At 40.0% G+C, this 18,782-nt stretch overlaps 1 protein-coding gene across 9 annotated transcripts in view; it reads right to left on the bottom strand.

Moving 5' to 3' along the window:
• The window catches only part of MBOAT2 (membrane bound O-acyltransferase domain containing 2), a 150,919-nt gene that overhangs the window by 85,056 nt on the left and 47,081 nt on the right, over positions 1–18,782 (bottom strand). For 6 of the 9 annotated variants that reach the window (XM_034952578.3, XM_034952575.3, XM_055108268.2 and 3 more), the window contains one exon: positions 5,129–5,206. The exons of 2 other annotated variants lie outside the window; for them this stretch is intronic. In XM_034952578.3, coding sequence (XP_034808469.1) covers positions 5,129–5,160 — 32 coding nt within the window. In that variant the 5' untranslated portion in view covers positions 5,161–5,206. Of the gene's footprint in view, positions 1–1,740; positions 1,850–5,128; positions 5,207–18,782 lie in introns of those variants that run through there. One more of the 9 variants, XM_008952290.5, reaches the window with a different exon arrangement.

The raw sequence follows: 18,782 nt of genomic DNA, 5'->3' as shown, positions 1-18,782 counted from the left end.
CTCCACAGCCAGATCATACATTTTTTTATAGGCAAGGCACACGTGTGTCTATTTTTAAATTGCATATACTAAATAAATGCTAGATAAAAGAGAAATTTGGCACTCTGTATCTCTGTTCCCTTAGTACATGAAACACATATGATGCATTTGTTTCTCATTTGAGAGGACAAGAGGATTGTTACACAAACAATATACTTTGGCCAAAGGGAAATGGCTGGGAAAGCATGCCTTGAGATGTAACAGTGTCTCCCCACCCCCACCAAGCTCATATGCTTGGGCACACGCTCTCTCTCTAGCATATACACACATACACACTCACACCTCACCACCCCCTATAGTCAGGCTACTTATTAAGGTGCCAGTGCTTCCACACCGTGTTTCATGCCGCCGTGTTTCATTACACCACGTTTCATGCCGCCACATTTTATGCTGCCACGTTTCATGCCGCCACGTTTCATGCCGCCATCTCATGCCGCTGTGTCTCATGCCACCACATTTCATGCCGTGTTTCATGCCACCGTGTTTCATGCTGCCACGTTTCATGCCACCGTCTCATGCCACTGTGTCTCATGCCACCACATTTCATGCCGTGTTTCATGCCACCATGTTTCATGCTGTCACGTTTCATGCTGCCATGTTTCATGCCACCGTGTCTCATGCCGCCACATTTCATGCCGTGTTTCATGCCACTGTGTTTCATGCTGCCATGTTTCATGCCTCCACGCCTCTGCCTGTGCTGTCCACCCTGCAGTAAAGTCTGCCCTTGCTACCTCTTCAGCTACTTAAGAGTCCTCATATCTAATTCACATACCATGCCCCCCAGGAATCTCTGCCCTGAGCTGCTTGCTCCTAGCTGGGTTAGCTATTTTTGTAAACTCTCTCCCACCAGAGCTCTTAGCACACAATATTAAAATGTGTTCACATGCCTCCTGCCATACTGAACTCCTTGGAGGAGAAGCTGAGGACAGTGCCTAGGACACAGGAGAGGGGTGTAATAAATAAGACGAATGAATGAATGAACCAATACCAACAGCCTGATTTCATGATTCATCACCCTTACTGGAATTCTGTCTACCACACAACAGTGAATGAATCTTTCTACTAAATGGAGACTGATATTGGTGCATCTCAGGAACTTAATCTCAATTCTGTCCCTTTGCACTCTGGCACAGCCACTTGTCCCCCACATCCATGTCCTGTGCCTGGGGAACACACTCCACAGCTGAACCCGATGGAGGTCCGAAGCCCTGACAAGGTGGCACTTGAGTAAATCCTGCTGCTCACTCATCCTGGCCTAGAGTCAGAGGGCCTGGGACTGCTGGAGCCAAAGAAAACGGCAGGACAGAGTCCAATGGCATCAACCGCAGTGGGAGCACAGGGGAAAGATGTCTTGTGACAGGGATGAAGGGAGGTTCTAGGACAAGGAGATCAGGGCTGAGGCATAGCTTCAGGACTTATGGTGAAGCAAGCAAGCTTATGCCAGGCTGCAGGGTCAGAGACACAGTCAGGCCAAAGACGTTCTCAGACCCTCCACACCACACAGGTCCTAGGAAATGGGCTTCCGTGGCTGCTTTCCAGAGCGCACAATCCCTGGGGAGCAGGGAGGTCATCTGAGGTCAGAAAAGACACACGGCCAATCCTTTCCCTGGAGCAATCTTCAAGCACATACACACACAGAATAAACTCTGCAAACGGTTCTAAAACATCACATGATGTCAAAATCACTAGAAAGAAACTCACTTGAACTTTCTCATCCCATATCTCAAGAGAGATTCTCCTCTGTCTGCTGATATCTGTAATTCCTTTAACAGCAATAGTTTTTCGTTTCATAAAAAGTGATAAAGGGCAAATTACCTGTGACAGATCATGCAAATAAATTTCAGTCAAATGAAATTAGATTACTTAAAACAGCATGCTCAGAACAGAACAGATACCAGTTCATACCCACTGTTTTCCAGCTACACGTCCTCAGTTACCTAACAAGTCAGTCTCTGCTTGCTTACTTATACAATGAGGGGCCACCACCTCTCAAGCAGTAAAACTGCCAATGGGGCACACAATCAGCCCCCTCTTCCCTTCTATGTCTTAACGGGTGATAGAAAACAAGGTACTGGAAATATAAAGAGAAGGAACGGATGTACTAAGGCATAAAAGGCAGAGAACAGGAAGAAAGTCAATGCTGCAATGACAGAACTTTTCCATTTTCTTTTTTTTCCTCTCTCTCTTTTTTTGAGATGGAGTCTCGCTCTGTTGCACAGGCTGGAGTGCAGTGGTGCGATCTTGGCTCACTGCAACCTCCGCCTCCCCGGTTCAAGCAATTCTCCTGCCTCAACCTCCCGAGTAGCTGGGATTACAGGCATGCACCACCACGCCTGGCTAATTTTTTGTATTTTTAGTAGAGATGGGGTTTCCCCATGTTGGCCAGGCTGGTCGCAAACTCCTGGCTTCAAGTGATCCACCTGCCTTGGCCTCCCTAAGAGCTGGGATTACAGGCGTGAGACACTGTGCCTGGCCTAGATAACATTTTAAAGGTAAGATATGAATCAGAATAATAAAACATACCATAGAGGCATTAAAGGGAATTACAAAAATAAAGTGTGTATACGTGTGTGTGTGTATATATATATTTGAATTTACACGTGGGTCAATCAAAGCAAGTACAATAACTACATTATGAATATCTCATAAAGAGCATAAAGCAAAAAAAATCATAAAACAGAGAGAGGCAAGAATTTAAAAACTGTTCAGTACACAGATAAATTCAAATCTTTCATTTTAAAGACTTAAACTCTGGCTAGTCAAAGAAATATATTAAAATGTAATGTAAGAAATATATACCATGTAAAACTAGACTGAAAGAAATAAACAGATTGTATTCGACATAAACAATAACTTTGGACAACACATAAAAATGCTCTAAGTCCCATCTAGTGTATTTGGTCTGACCCATTAAACATTTTTAATTATTGTAAAGGCCTAAGCAGAAAAAAAAATGAGCATATTCAGATAATAAGAAAAAAAAGTAAAAAAGTAAAGTCATAGAAAAATATATATGGGTATAAGCTGAATAGAAGGGAGCTAAAAAAGAGATTAAAATATGTACTTTTCAAATTAATTATCCACCTGCTATTTACTGCCAATCCTAGCAATTTACTCACATGGCAAACCTTACTTACCTGCCCTAATCTTCTACATCAATAGTGTCAAATTACAACACCAAGATTCTATCCTAAATATCAGTAGCATATAAGCAAGTAGCACTATCTCCCTGAATACTTACTGTAAAAGAGTAATATTACTAATTTTATACAACTGTATGTCTCTAAAGCAGCACTATCCAATATCATTTTCTGCAATGACAGAAATGTTCTCTATCTGCACTGTCCAATGTAGCCACTAGCCACATGTGGCTAGTGAGCACTTGAAATGTGGCTAGTGTACGGGCGTGGTGGTGGGAGCCTGTAATCCCAGCTACTCGGGAGGCTGAGGCAGGAGAATCGCTTAAACCCGGGAGGCAGAGGTTGCAGTGAGCTGAGATTGTGCCACTGCACTTCACCCTAGGCAACAGAGTGAGACTCCGTCTCAAAGGAAAAAAAAAAAAAAGAAATGTGGCTAGTGTAACCAAGGAACTGAATTCTAAGTTTTAATTAATTTAAACTTACACAGTCACATGTGCACTAGTGGCTGTCATACTCAGCAGTACAGGTCTAAAGTATTACAAAGTTAACTTCACCGACTGCAACTGCTTTTCAGAAAAAGAAACAATTTCCCATTGCTAAACATGAATTTACTAACCTTCCAACTGAAAAGCATATTACTTTTGCTTTGGCCAAAATGTATGTAAGTCCCCTGTTTTCAGTAATCTAATCTAATCTAAACCTGATTAATATCTTTTGCATCAGATATTAATTGTAGCATCACTTTGAACCCATCAGAGGTACAAGTTTTTTAAAAAATAGGGTCATAATCCTATAAAAATTGTTTCATCTGAAACACCATCTAAATATCCTTTCTCTTCTTATAAAAATTAAAATAAAAACATCAGGAACTTGTAAGGGTTGGTTTACAGAGGAAAAAGAAAAGTCAGTGCAGGCAATGTCAATGGAAATGGAGGAGACAGTACACATTACAACAGAGGTAGCGACTGACAGTGCCAAATACGGAAAATGCAAAATAGAATGAGACTTAGAAAAAAACTAATTAAGGCCATAGGTCTGATTCTTTATACAAAGTTCTTGCAGACATACGTGATTCAGAATTCAGAAATATGGTACCTAGGTCATACATCATAGCTCAGACATTGCAGAACACCCAGCAGGATCTGCTAATAGACTCTGCCCCTGGGTTTTCAATCAAGTACATTTTATCCATCTGTATTCCCAAATTTCCATCTCTAGCCCAGCTACCCAGCTCCTACTACATGTCTTAGTTACCAATCTCCTCTTATATGTCTTACAGATATCTTAAAGTCATCATCCACTTACACAGCAAAACTTCATTGAGTGTTTACTATATACCAAACACTGTTTAGGGGCTGAATATATACCCACTTGAAATGCCTATGCCACCTTCAACATGCTCCCCACTTTCAGGACTCCCCACCTCAGAAGACAGTGCTTCCATCTACTCTACTCTTCAAGCTGGAAACACGGAAGTCATCCTTGACACCTTATTTCCTACCGGTCCTTCTAACTCTCTCTCCAGTCTACTCAGTTCACTGCATCTCTCCACTGCTATCACCTACAGACTAAGCCAGTGGTTCTTCACAGCAGGCAATTTCGCTTCTCCAAGAGACATGTGAAAATATCTGGAAACATTTATGGTCGTCACAGCTCAAGGGGTGCTACTGGCATCTAGGTGGTAAAAGCCAGGAATGCTGCCTGACATCCTAGAAGGCACAGGTTAGTACTGAATGTCAATGAATCATCCATCCCAAAATGTCAACGGTGCTTTAAGTAAAAAGAAGAATGATGCATACCAATGATTTTATTTTTGTATTTATGACAATTCTTCTTTAAAAAGTTATCACAATTCATAATTACTTTTAATGTAATAAATAAAATTCTATTTTGATGCAGTTCTATTCAAGTGAAATATATATTTTCATGTGAACAAAGTGAATACTTACTTGTGCATGTTCTCCACTCCTATGATGATCATGATACAGTAGGAAATTCCACTTTGTACAAGAAAGTGTAAGGCATACCTATAAAAAGTAAGAGCACTATTAGAAGAGGGATGCCAAGTCACAAACATCAAGCTGAAGTGAATTAAGCTAAAAAATACTTATGCATAACACAGTATTCCCAGAAAAAAAAATAAGGAATGAAACTTCAGGAGCTTAAAATCCTGTGGACACCCTAAAGAGAGAGTCCCATACCACAGGCTCCAGAAGAGCTGGGGGGAAAAAACAAGGCCTAAAGCCACGCCCAGTGCCCAGCACTCCATGTCTCCTGGCTGCATGGAAGCCGTGTGGGATTACGTGGCTCAGGATTATAGCTTTCTTCATAACTCAAGGCACAATTATTTTAAAAAGTAATTAATACGAATTTCAGGATCGTCCTGACAGAACATCGGTTGTTTCCCCAAACTAGTTTCTCCAATACCAACTTTGTACTCTGCCTTTACCTTTTTAACAATATGACTGACAAAACAACAAAAAGTGCTAAATATTAGAATTTACAAAAGAAAAGCGTATACTCTTCTCAATACATGATGGCTCAAGTCAAATAAACTTCCTTATATAAATCAAATTCATTAATTTTAATTTGCTGTAACGTATCTACAAACATCCTGGCTAACATGACACAGTCTTTTCTTTTTTTGAGGTGGAGTCTCACACTGTTGCCTGGGCGGGAGTACAGTGGCGCGATCTCGGCTCACTGCAACCTCTGCCTCCCAGGTTCAAGTGATTCTCCTGCCTCAGCCTCCCGAGTAGGTGGGATTACAGGTGCCCACCACCACACCCAGCTAATTTTTTGTATTTTTGGTAAAGACAGGGTTTCACTATGTTGGCCAGGCTGGTCTTGAACTCCTGACCTCGTGATCTGCCCACCTCAGCCTCCCAAAGTACTGGGACTACGGGCATGAGCCACTGTGCCCAGCCCATGACACGGTATTTTCTAATATTCCAATATTCTTGAAATCCACCATTAAATTAGATAATTTACTCATTTCACAAAATTCAGGCAAAACATGATTAGGATGTCTGTGACTAAAATCAATCAAAACTATCCCTAATTTATGCATGTCCGTGCATGCACACACACTCTCTCTACTTTCTTTCCCCTTTGGGGGAATGAACAATTTAAAATAAAATTTTCGAATCATCAGGCACAATTTAAAGTACTTTATTTTTTTTCTTGAACCTCTAAATCTACTTTAAACTACTACTAAGTGTGTTAACCTATGATTCAAATAACTTTTAATCTTTATGGAATAACAGGCACCTCCAATGTGGAAAAGTTATGCAAAATTTTGAACACATTTTTCCATAGAAATATTATAAACCAGTAATAGTCTCCAAGGCAGGCCTGTAGGAGAAACTTATTTGACCCACTGTACAGAATAGGTCAGTCTATCTGTTTGACTGACACACACACACACACACACACACACACACACACGAAAATAATGTTGGCCTTTTTTTAACACCATTATAATCAGAGGAAGCAGAAAAACCTAAATGAGTATAAAAGGAAATAGAAGAAAGCTTTTTTAAAAAACAATTAAAACACACACTTTTCAAATTTATGATCTACCTCTTATGTGTTGCCAACACTAGCAATTCACTGGCTGACTTCTGACTTCGTGCGAAAGGTGACAAGGTCTGCTAGAACACCCTTAAGGGCTTCTTAAATTGTGAGTAGAACTCAATACAGGTACTTATCTTAAACACGGAAAACACATTTTTGAGGACTCTTGGGGGAAAAAAGTGTTCCTTTGCTATGTTAAATTTCTTGAAATATGAGGGATATATCATAACTTTAGAAGCTACAAGTCTTACTTCTCAAACAGTGCTATGGTGCCTCATATCACCTTAAGGTGCCCCCTCCTCTCCTGACATCGCCATTCAGGTGATATGTTTGGCCATCTTTGGAGAGCAGTATAATACTTGGGCAGCCTCCTGCTGTGTAAACCTTCGTTGCTGCAACAATCCAAGTTCAGCAGTAGAAAGTGAATCTGCATTTACCTCTATCTCACTGACCTCCACAACAAGCATTCAGTTGCTTTTCCACTCAATGAATGCACTGGTGATATTCTTCCTAATTTTCTGTACTGAGCTACTCTGCTTGTTCTCATTGGTAAAGTGACCATAATAAACACAGTGGCCACTTGAGATTTTTCAGGATTAAGAGATAATACATTAAAAGCGTTGATGGGGTTATCTAGCACGTAGTAAGCACTCAACTATTAAGTATTATTAGTAAAGTAAAAACTAAAGATAGATATGTTAAAAGTCTATTATCATTCAACCCTCGTGATTTCAGAACTGAGGAAACAAAGATCATCTATCTAGTCAGTATATTCCAACTGACATCAAAACTCAAGTTGTTTCGGGGCAATTTATCCACTGGCTGATTCTCTAAGGAATGCAGCCGGGTAGAATGGAACCCCATGGGCTGTGGATCATCATCTTTTAAGCTACCTAAAAAGTGCTTTGAAAATGAAACAATGCTTTGTCACAAAACGTTAGTTTGTTTTCAGATATCACATTTTAACTCTTCTGAATTTCAAGTCACACTAAAGGCATAAGGTTTATTTTTAGAAAAAAAAAAAGAGCACAGGTTTTAAAAAAGGTTGAAAACACCTCTTCAATTGTTCCACTAATCTTTACTGAATGTCTACCTTCTGAAAGGCACTGTACTGAACACTAGAAATACAAGTCAATGAGACAGTTTATGTCCTCACAGAGCTCCCAGTCTAGAGAGAAAGACAAGAATAAATAGATTACTTCAATACTGTATGATATATGCTAAAAAAGAGATTAGATAAACACAAAAATTTCCAATCTGCATCACTCTGGATGATGGTAATAACAGATGAATGACTCTGAGTAACTTTCCATGTTCGTAATGACTAGCTATCACGCCATGTTCTTTCTGTAGTTTTACAGATTTATTTCTCACAGTAATCATTCGTTCTATGTCACAGATGAGGAAAGTGAAGCTCAGAGTGGCTAAATAACATGTCCAAAGTCATACAGCCACCAGACCAAGGCACCCACACTGGAATACAGGTTTGCCTGACTTCAGAGTTTAAGCTCTATTCCATTACCCTATAGTGTTATTATCAAGGACATTTAAATAAATAATTAAAGTCTAAATTAATTCTCACTTAAAAGGAACTTGCAGATGATTGTTTTAAAAGAAAAAAGCTAAGACCAAAGAGAAGCAGGTAAACGATCAGTTACAGGCATGACTTGTTTTACTGCACTTTGCCTTACTGTGCTTTGCAGATACTGAGATTTTTCCAACTAGAAGGTTTGTGGCAACCCTGCATCGCACCAGCCTCTTGGCACCATTTTTCCAACAGCACGTGCTGAGACTTCATGTCTCTCTGGCGTATTTTGGTAATTCTCAACAATATTTCAAACTTTTTCAATATTATTTTACCTGTTATAGTGATCTGTGATCAGCGATCTTTGATATTACTACTGTAATTGTTTGGGGGCACCACAAACTGTGCCCACATAAGAACTTAATTGATAAATGTTAGGTGTGTTCTGACTGCTCCACTGACCGGCAGTCTCTGTCTTCCTCTGTCTCTCTCCCTCTCCTGAGGCTTCCCCATTCCGGAGAGACAACAATTATTGAAATTAGGCCAATTAATTAACCTACAATGGCCTCTAAGTGTTCAAGTGAAAGGAAAAGTTGTATGTCTCTCACGTTAAATCAAAAACTAAAAATGATTAAGCTTAGTGACGATGGTATGTCAAAAGCCAAGACAGGCTGAAAGCTAAGCCTCTTGCACCAGTTAGTCATGCTGTAAATACAAAGAAAAGGTTATGGAAGGAAACTGAGAGTGCTACTCCACTGAACACACAAATGGTAAGAAAGCAAAACAGCATTGCTGCTAATATACAGAAAGTTTAATTGTCTGGACAGAAGCTCAAACCAGCCAAACATTCCTTAAGCCAAAGCCTAGTCCAGATCAAGACCCTAACTCTCTTCAATTCTAGTAGGGTGGAGAGAGATGAAGCTGGAGAAGAAAATTTTGAAGCTAGCAGACACTGGCTCATGATGTTTAAGGAAAGAAGCCATCTCCAGAAATAAAAATCCAAGGTGAAGCAGCAAGTGCTGAGGTTATCTAGATGCTGCAGCAAGTTACCCAGAAGATCTAACTAAGATCACTGATGAAGGTGGCTACACTAAGCAAAAGATTTTCAGTGTAGATCAAATAGCCTCCTACTGGAAGAAGATGCCATAGAGAACTTTCATAGCTAGAGAGGAGAAGTCAACACCTGATTTCAAAGCTTCAAAGGACAGGCTAATGCAGCTGGTGACTTTAAGTTGAAGCCAATGTTGATTTACCATTCCAAAAATGCTGGAGTCCTTAAGAATTACGCTAAATCGATTCTGCCTGTACTCTGTTAATGGAAAAACAAAGTCTGAACCACAGCAGCTCTGCAGCATTGTTTACTGAATATTATAAGCCCCTTGTCGAGATCCATTGCTCAGAAAAAAAGATTCCTTTCAAAATATTCCTGCATATTGACAATGTACCTGATTATCCAAGAGCTCTGACAGAGGTGGACAAGGAGATTAATGTTGTTTCCACACCTGCTAACACAATACCCATTATGCAGCCTGCAGATCAGGGAGCAATTCTGACTTTCAAGTCTTGTTATTTAAGAAATACATTTCGTAGGGCTATAGCTGCCATAGATAGTGATTCCTCTGACGGATCTAGGCAAACTAAATAGAAAACTTTCTGGAAAGGATTCACCATTCTAGGTGCCACTAAATACATCTGTGATTCATGGAAGGATGTCAAAATATAAACATTAGCAGCAGTTTGGAAGAGGTTGATTCCAACCCTCATGGATGACATTGAGGGGTTCAAGACTTCAGTGGAGGAAATAACTCCAGATGTGGTGGAAAATAGCAAGAAAACTAGAAGTGAAGCCTAAAGATGTGACTGATTACTGCAATCTCATGATAAAACTTCTCAACAGATGAGTAATTACTTCTTATGGATGAGCAAAGAAAGTGATTCCTTCAGATGGAGTCTACTCCTGGTAAAGATACTGTGAACACTGTTGAAATAACAACAAAAAAAATTTTTTTTTCCAACTTCTATTTTATATTCAGGGGATACATATATGCAGTACCCAGGTATATTCCATAATGATGAGGTTTAGGGTATGAATGATCCCCTCACCCAGGTACTGAGCAGAGTACCCAACAGTTAGTTTTTCAACTGTTGCTCCCCTCCTTATCTCCCACCTCTAGTAGTCCCCAGTGACTACTGTTGCCATCTTTATGTCCATGAGTACCCAAATGTTTAGCTCCCACTTATAAGTGAGACCATGCAATATTTGGTTTTCTGCTCCTATGTTAATTTGCATAGGATAATGGCCTCCAGCTCCATCCATGTTGCTGCAAAGGGCATGATTTCCTTCTTTTTACAGCTGTGTGGTATTCCATGGTGTATATGTACCACATTTTCTTCATCCAGTCCAGCACTGATGAGCATCTAGGTTGATTCCTAGATGCTCATTGTGAACAGTGAGCATTGCTATTGTGAACAGTGCTGCGATTAACAGGGAAATGCATGTGTCTTTTTGGTAGAATAATTTGTTTTCCTTGGGGTATATACCCAGTAATGGGATTGCTGGGTCAAACGGTAGTTGTTTCAAGTTCTTTAAGAAATCTGCAAACTGCTTTCCACAATGGCCGAACTAACTTACTTTCCCAACGTTGTATGAAGCATTCCCTTTTCTCCACAGCCTTGCCAATATCCGTTGTGTTTTGACTTTTTAATAATAACCATTCTGACTGGTATGAGATGGTATCTCATTGTGGTTTTGATTTGCATTTCTCTGATGATTAGTAATGTGCAGTAATTTTTTCATGTTTGTTGAACACTTGTATGTCTTCTTTTGAAAAGTGTCTTTTCATGCCTTTTGCCCATTTTTAATGGGATTATTTGCTTTTTGCCTGTCCAACTGTTTAAGTTCCTTATAGATGCTGGATATTAAACCTTTGTCAAATCCACAGTTAGCAAATATTTTCTCCCATTCTGTAGGTGGTCTGTTTACTCTTGACAGTTTCTTTTGCTGTGCAGAAGCTTTTTGGTTCTAATTAGGTTCCACTTGTCAATTTTTGTTTTTGTTGCAATTGCTTTTGAGGACTTAGTCCTAAATCCTTTCCCAAGGTCAATGCCCAGATAAAATGATGTTCCTTGCTTTTTTTTTTTTTCAGGGTTCTTACAGTTTGAGGTCTTACATTTAAATCTCTAATCCATCTTGAGTTAATTTTTGAACATGGTGAAAGGTAGGGGTCCAGTTTCATTCTTCTGCATATGGCTAGCCAATTATACCAGCACCATTTATTGACTAGGGAGTCCTTTCCCCACTCTTTATTTTTGTCAATTTTGTTGACAATTAGATGGCTGTAGGTGTGTGGCTTTATTTTGCAGTCTTCTATTCTGTTCCATTGGTTTGTGTCTGTTTTGTACCAGTATCATGCTGTTTTGGTTACTGCATCCTTATAGTATAGTTTTAAGTCATGTAGTATGATGCCTCCAGCTTTGTTCATTTTGCTTAAGATTGCTTTGGCTACTTGGGCTCTTTTTTGGTTCCATATGAATTTTAGTATAGTTTTTTCCAATTCTGTAAAAAATGACATTGGCAGTTTGATAGAAATTGCTTTGGGCAGTATGGCCATTTTAGTGGCATTGACTCTTCCAATCCATAAGCTGAGAGGTTTTTCCATTTGTTGTGTCATCTATGATTTCTTTTAGCAGTGTTTTGAAGCTCTCCTTGTAAAGATCTTTCGCCTCCCTAGTTAGATGTATTCCTAGGTATTTTTTTTTCTGTGTGGCTATTGTAAATGAGATTACATTCTTGATTTGGCTCTCAGCTTGAACATTATTACTATATAGAAATGCTGCTGATTTCTATACATCAATCTTGTAGCCTGAAATCTTGCTATAATCATTTATCAGTTCTAACAGCCTTCTGGAGGAGTCTTTAGGGTTTTCTAAGTATAGAATCATATCATCAGCAAAGACCAAGAGTTTGACTTCTTCTTTTCCTATTTGGATGCCTTTTATTTCTTTCTCTTGCTTAATTGCTGTGGCTAGCACTTCCAGAACTATGTTGAACATGAGTGGTGAGAGTGGGCATCCTTCTCTTGTTCCTGTTCTCAAGGAAATGCTTCCAGTTTGTTTTTTGTTTGTTTATTTGTTTGTTTGAGACAGAGTCTCGCTCTGTCACTCAGGCTGGAGTGCAGTGGCGCGATCTCAGCTCACTGCAAGCTCCGCCTCCCGGGTTCATGCCATTCTCCTGCCTCAGTCACCCAAGCAGCTGGTACTACAGGCGCCTGCCACCATGCCTGGCTAATTTTTTGTATTTTTAGTAGAGACGGGGTTTCACCGTGTTAGCCAGGATGGTCTCGATCTTCTGACCTCGTGATCCACCCGTCTCGGCCTCCCAAAGTGCTGGGATTACAGGCATGAGCCACTGCACCCAGTCAAATGCTTCCAGTTTTTGCCCATTCAATATGATATTGGCTGTGGGCTTATCATTGATGGCTCTTGGTATTTTGAGGTATGTTCCTTTGATGCCTACTTTCCTAAGAGTTTTTTAGCATGACAGGATGTTGGATTTTATTGAAAGCTTTTCTCACATCTATTGAGATGATCATATAGTTTTCATTTTTAATTCTATTTATGTGGTGAACCATTGATTTGTATATGTTGAACCATCCTTGCATCTGAGGAATAAAGCCTACTTCATCATGGTGAATTAAATTTTTGATGTGCTGTTGAGTTTGGCTTGCTATGTTATTTTTGCATCTATGTTCGTCAGGGATATTGGCCTGTAGTTTTCTTTCTTTGTTGTGTCTGCCAGGTTTTGGTATCAGAGTGATGCTGGCTTCACAGAATGAGTTAATAAGGGGTCCCTTCTCCTCAATTTTTTTGTAATACTTTCAGTAGAATACTGGTACCAGCTTTTTTTTTTTTTTTGAGACAGAGTCTCACTCTGTCAGCCAGGCTGGAGTACAGTGGCATGGTCTGGGCTCACTGCAATCTCTGTCTCCTGAGCTCAAGCAATTCTCCTGCCTCAGCCTCCCAAGTAGCTGGGATTACAGACATGTGTCACCACACCTGGCTAATTTTTGTGTTTTTAGTAGAGATGGGGTTTTGCCATGTTGGCCAGGCTGGTCTTGAACTCCTGACCTCAGGTAATATACCCACCTTGGCCTCCCAATGTGCTGGGATTACAAGTGTGAGCCACCGTGCCCTGCCACTAGCTCTTCTTAGTACATCTAATAGAAATCAGCTGTGAATCTATCTGGTCAAGGGCTTTTTTTGTGGTTGGTAGGTTTTTCATTACAGGTTCAATTTTAGAACTCAGTATTGGTCTGTTTGGTGTTTCAATTTCTTCCTGATTCAATCTTAAGAGACTGTGTATTTCCAGGAATTTATCCATTTCCTCTAGATTTTCTAGTTTGTGTGCACAGAGATGTTTATAATAGTCTGTGAGGATCTTTTTGTATTTCTGTGGGATCAGTTGTAATGTCACCTTTGTCAATTCTGATTGTGCTTATTTGGATTTTCTCTCTTTGTTAATCTAGCTAGCAATCTATTGGTCCTCTTTATCCTTTTAAAGAACAAACTTTTGGTTTTATTGAGTCTTTGGTTGGATTTTTGGGTCTCAATTTCATTCAGTTCAGCTCTAATTTTAGTTATTTCTTTTCTTCTGCTAGCTTTGAGGTTAGTTTGTTCTCGTTTTTCTAGTTCCTCTAGGTGTGATGTTAGATCATTAATTTGAGATCTAACTTTTTGAGGTGGGTGTTTATCACTGTATACTTTCCTCTTAACACGCTTTTGCTGCATCCCAGAGATTTTGGTATATTGTGTCTCTGTTTTCATTTATTTCAAAGAATTTTTATGCTTCTGCTTTGATTTGTTTATCTGAAGTAATTCAGGAGCAAATTGTTTAATTTCCATGTAATTGTGTGGTTTTGAGAGATCTTCTTGGTATTGATTTCCATTTTTATTCAATTGTGGTCCAAGAGTATAGATAGTATGATTTCAGTTTTTCTGAATGTATTGAGACTTGCTTTATGCCTGAGCATGTGGTTGATCTTGAAGTACATTCCATGTGCAGATGAAAAAAATGTATATTCTGTGGCTGATGGGTGGAGTATTCTGTAGATGTTTATTAGGTCCACCTAGTCAAGTGATGACTATAAGTACAGAATTAATTTATTAGTTTTCTGCCTCAATGATCTGTCTAATGCTGTCAGTGGGAGTTAAAGTTCCCCACTATTAATGTGTGGCTAAGTCTTTTCATAGGTCTAGAAGTACCTGTCTTATCAATCTAAGTGCTCCAATGTTGCGCATGTACACACTTAGGATAGTTAAATCTTCTTGAGTTGAACCCTTGAGAGGGAGGATTTTATGTAATTTTATCCAGGTAGAATTGTATGTAATTTTATGATTTTATGCATGTAGGTTTCATTATGTAACGCCCTTTTTTTTTTTTTTTACTGTTGCCGGTTTTATCATATATAAGAATAGCAAGCAACCTCTGCTTTTTTTTTTTTCCATTTGCATGGTAGATCTTTCTCCAACCCTTTACTTTGAGCCTGTGGATGTCATTATGTGTGAGATGGGGCTCTTGAAAACCACAGAAGAATGGGTCTTTTGTTTTTATTCCACTTGCCACTCTGCCTTTTAAGTGGAGCATGTAGGTCATTTATATTCAAAGTTAATATTGATATGTGAGGTTTTCATTCTATCATGACATTGTTACCTGGTTGCTTTGTAGTTTCTAATGTGTGGCTGCTTTACAGGGTCTGTGGGCTATATATTTATGTTGTTTTTTGTGGTAGCAGGTATGTTCTTTGTTTCTGTGTTAGAACTCCCTTAAGGATCTAAGGCTGGTCTGATGGTAACAAATTCCCTTAGTGCTTGCTTGTCTAGAAAAGAGTCTAGTTCTCCTTCACTTAAGAAGTTTAGTTTGGTGGGTTATGAAATTCTTGGTTGGAATTTCTTTAAGAATGCTGAAAATAGCTCTCCAATCTGTCCTGGCTTGTAAGGTTAGCCTGATGGGGTTCCCTTTGTATATAACTTGCCCTTTTTCTTGAGCTGCCTTTAAGATTTTTTTCTTTAGCATTGACCTTGGACAGTCTGGTGACTATATGCCTTGCTGATAATCATTTTGTATACTATCTTGCAGATGTTTTCTGGATTTCTTATATATGGATGGCTACTTCTAGCAAGATTAGGGAAGTTTTCCTGAATAATTCCCTCAAATACATTTTCCAAGTTGTTTGCTTTTTCTCCTTCTCTCTCAGGAATGCTAATAATTTGTACATTTGGTTGCTTTACATAATCCCATATTTCCTGAAGATTTTGTTCATTTATTAAAATTCTTTTTTATTTTTGTCTGATTGGGTTAGTTCCAAAGACTGGTCTTCAAGCTCTGAAATTCTTTTGGTCCAGTCTACTGATAAAGCTTTCAATTGTATTTTAAAATTCCTTGAGTGAGTTTTTCAATTCCAAAAGCTCTGACTGATTTCTTTTACAGATGTTTATCTCTTCCTTCATTTCCTGGATTGCCTTAGAAGTTTCTTTGTGTTGATTTTCAACTTTGTCTTGGATCTCACTGAGCTTCCTTACAATCCATGATTTGATTCTTTATCTGTCATTTCTGAGTCTCCATTCTGGTTAGGGTCCATTGCTGGAGATCTAGTGCAATCATTTGGCAGTGTCACTACATGATGCCAAAATTCTTGCACTGGTTCTAGAGATGCTGGCACTTCTAATTTTTTAATTATTTTCATGCAGGTAAGTTTTTTTTCTTTTTCTTTCCTTCCCTATAATGTTATTTCTTCTTTCCTTTTTCTTTTTTCTCCCTTCTTAATGAGTGTGACTATAGAGAATGCTAGGTAGGGCTTTTGGGCTTTGCTTCTATAGCCCTATACACTTCTTTTGGCAGGTTTTATATCAGGCTGTGGAGTTCAACCTACAAGCCCACAGATGGTGCTTATAGGTGAAAGCCAGCTGCAGCCAACATAGCTGCATATATACTTGATCCTTGTTTACTGGCAGAAGCTCTCTATTGCCTCAGGCAATAAGCTGGTTTGTGGAGTATATAGTGGTCTGAGCTCCCTGCTCAGCCCTGGGGGGCAGAGGCCACAAAGAGCAGGGCCAAACAGAGCAGGTTGGCCTACAGATCCCCCAGTGGCAGGCACAGACACTAGCGCCAAGGGAGAATCCAGAGGGCAGCCACCAAGAATGCAGGATTGTGCCTAGGCATGCAGCTGGGAAACCATCTGGGCTCCATGTTCTCTACAAAGGAATGGGAGATGGCTTAAACTTCTAACCTAGAAGAGTTGCCATTCCAGATGCTTGGAAATCTGCCTGGGCATGGAACAGACAGGATACCCTTGAACCACAGTCTATGTCCAGGAAGACTGGGGTGGCTCAGGCTGCTGAACCAGACAAGCAGATGCTCTGAATGCCTGTAGATTTGCCTGGGTGTGGAGCAGAGAGAGCCTCACTGCACCACGATCTATGTCCAGGAGGGGTGGGGTGGCTCAGTCTGCTGGTCCAGGCAAACAGGTGCTCCAAATGTCTGGATTTCTGCCTGGGGGTGGAGCAGAGGCGGCCCTGTCATACCACAGTATCAGTAGAGCAGAGTGGGGCACCCAACAATGACACAGGTGGATCAGTTCCAGGTCGCCAAGCTGGCCTTGGCTGCAAGTGTTGCTGCCCAGGAGAAAGTGCAACTTAGCAGCTCTCCTCCTGCCCCAGGCTTGCAATGGAGGAAAGCACAATACTAGCCCTACAGCTGAGGTGCTTTCCACAATTCTGGCTATGGAGGCCCCTACCCCACTCCAGAGCAGGTGCTCTAATCTCTGGCCCAAGACTGAAATGCCTACACTGCCATGCTGCTGAGTCACCAAGGAATGGCTGGCTTCATACGTGCCTGGATTAAAAATGGTGTCCTGTTCTTCATCCCAGGTCTGGGAGAATGTCTGCAGCTTTTCACGATGTCTGTCCTTCACAGCGTCTCCAACCCTCTCCCCAAGTTGGCTCCAGGGCTTGGGAGAAACAAAGTGCTCTCCCTCAGACTGGGTTGCTCAGATCCCCAGTGGAAAAGTGAGTCATAGAGAAGGTCTCCCTGCCTCTCTCACATACTGGGGCTTCACTCACTTTTATCAACTGGATGCTATCACGGGGGCTGTTTGCCAGCATTCTCTTCAGGATCTGGGGTGTCCTTCACAATTCTGGTGAATTCCTGTTTTCCTTCTTGAATTAAAGCTCAGAGAGTTGATCTTTATGTACTATCGTGCTATTTCCAAGTGGCTGAGGAACACTGAAAGTCTCTAATCAGCCATCTTGGACTGTAATTTTAATTCAGAATTTAGAATATTACATAAACTTAGTTGATAAAGCAGCAGCAGGGTTTGACTCCAATTTTGAAAGTTCTACTGTGGGTAAAAGGCTGTCAAACAGCATCACATGCTACAGAGAAATCTTTTGTGAAAAGAAGAGTCAATCACTATGGTAAACTTCACTGTTGCCTTATTTTTAGAATTTGCCACAGCAACCCAAACCTTCAGCAGACAACACTCTGATAAGTGAGCAGCCATCAACATCAAAGCAAGACACTCTACCAACAAAGAGATTACAACCCACTGAAGGCCCAGATGATCCTTAGTATTTTTTTACCAATAAAAAATTTTTCAATTAAGGTATGTACATTGTTTTTTTAGACATAATTATATTGCATACTTAATAGACTAGAATATAGGGTAAATATAACTTTTAAATGCACTGGGAAACCAAAAAAATTTGTGTGACTTGCTTTATTACAATATTCACTGTATTATGGGGGTCTAGAATCAAATCTGCAACATCTCTGAGGCATGCCTGTATATTTACAGAGTACTAACATGTTTTCCAAAAGGGAAGTTGTCAAAATCAATAGCAGATACGATTGCCTTTGAGCCTACAAAAGAAAGTACTGAAATGCAAATCAAAAGAATATATCCCTATTAGTTAATTCCAGTTAGCAAAGAGTTATCTTACACATGGTACAGAGGCATAAACAATCCCTCTTTCCAAAGAAAGAATACAGAAAGCTTTCTCCTTTAAGAAAAAAATAGCGAACTCATTTGAAAAATAAAAATAAAAATCCTGGCTGGGCACAGTGGCTCATACCTGTAATCCCAACACTTTGGGAAGTCGAGCTGGGCAGACTGCTTGAGTCTGGGAGTTCAACACCAGTTTGGACAACATAGCAAAACTCCACCTCTACAAAAAATTAGCCGGGTGTGGTGGCACACACCTGTAATCCCAGCTGCCCAGGAGGCTGAGGTGGGAGGATCAATCACCTGAGCCCAGGAGGTTGAGACTGCAGTGAGCTGTGATCATGTCACTGCACTCCAGCATGGGCAACAAAGTGAGACCTTGTCTTAAAAAATTGAAAAAATAAGAAATCCTGGTTATCACATATAATTTGAAGTACTTCAGACTACTTGACATTAACAATGTCGGGTTACTTGTGACATTGTGTTATAAGGCATCCAAGAAGA

The sequence above is a fragment of the Pan paniscus genome, chromosome 12 (assembly GCF_029289425.2).
Source record: "Pan paniscus chromosome 12, NHGRI_mPanPan1-v2.0_pri, whole genome shotgun sequence".
Taxonomy (NCBI): domain Eukaryota; kingdom Metazoa; phylum Chordata; class Mammalia; order Primates; family Hominidae; genus Pan; species Pan paniscus.
The sequence above is the reverse complement of the archived record's forward strand: the minus strand, read 5'-3'. Positions and strand labels throughout refer to the sequence as shown.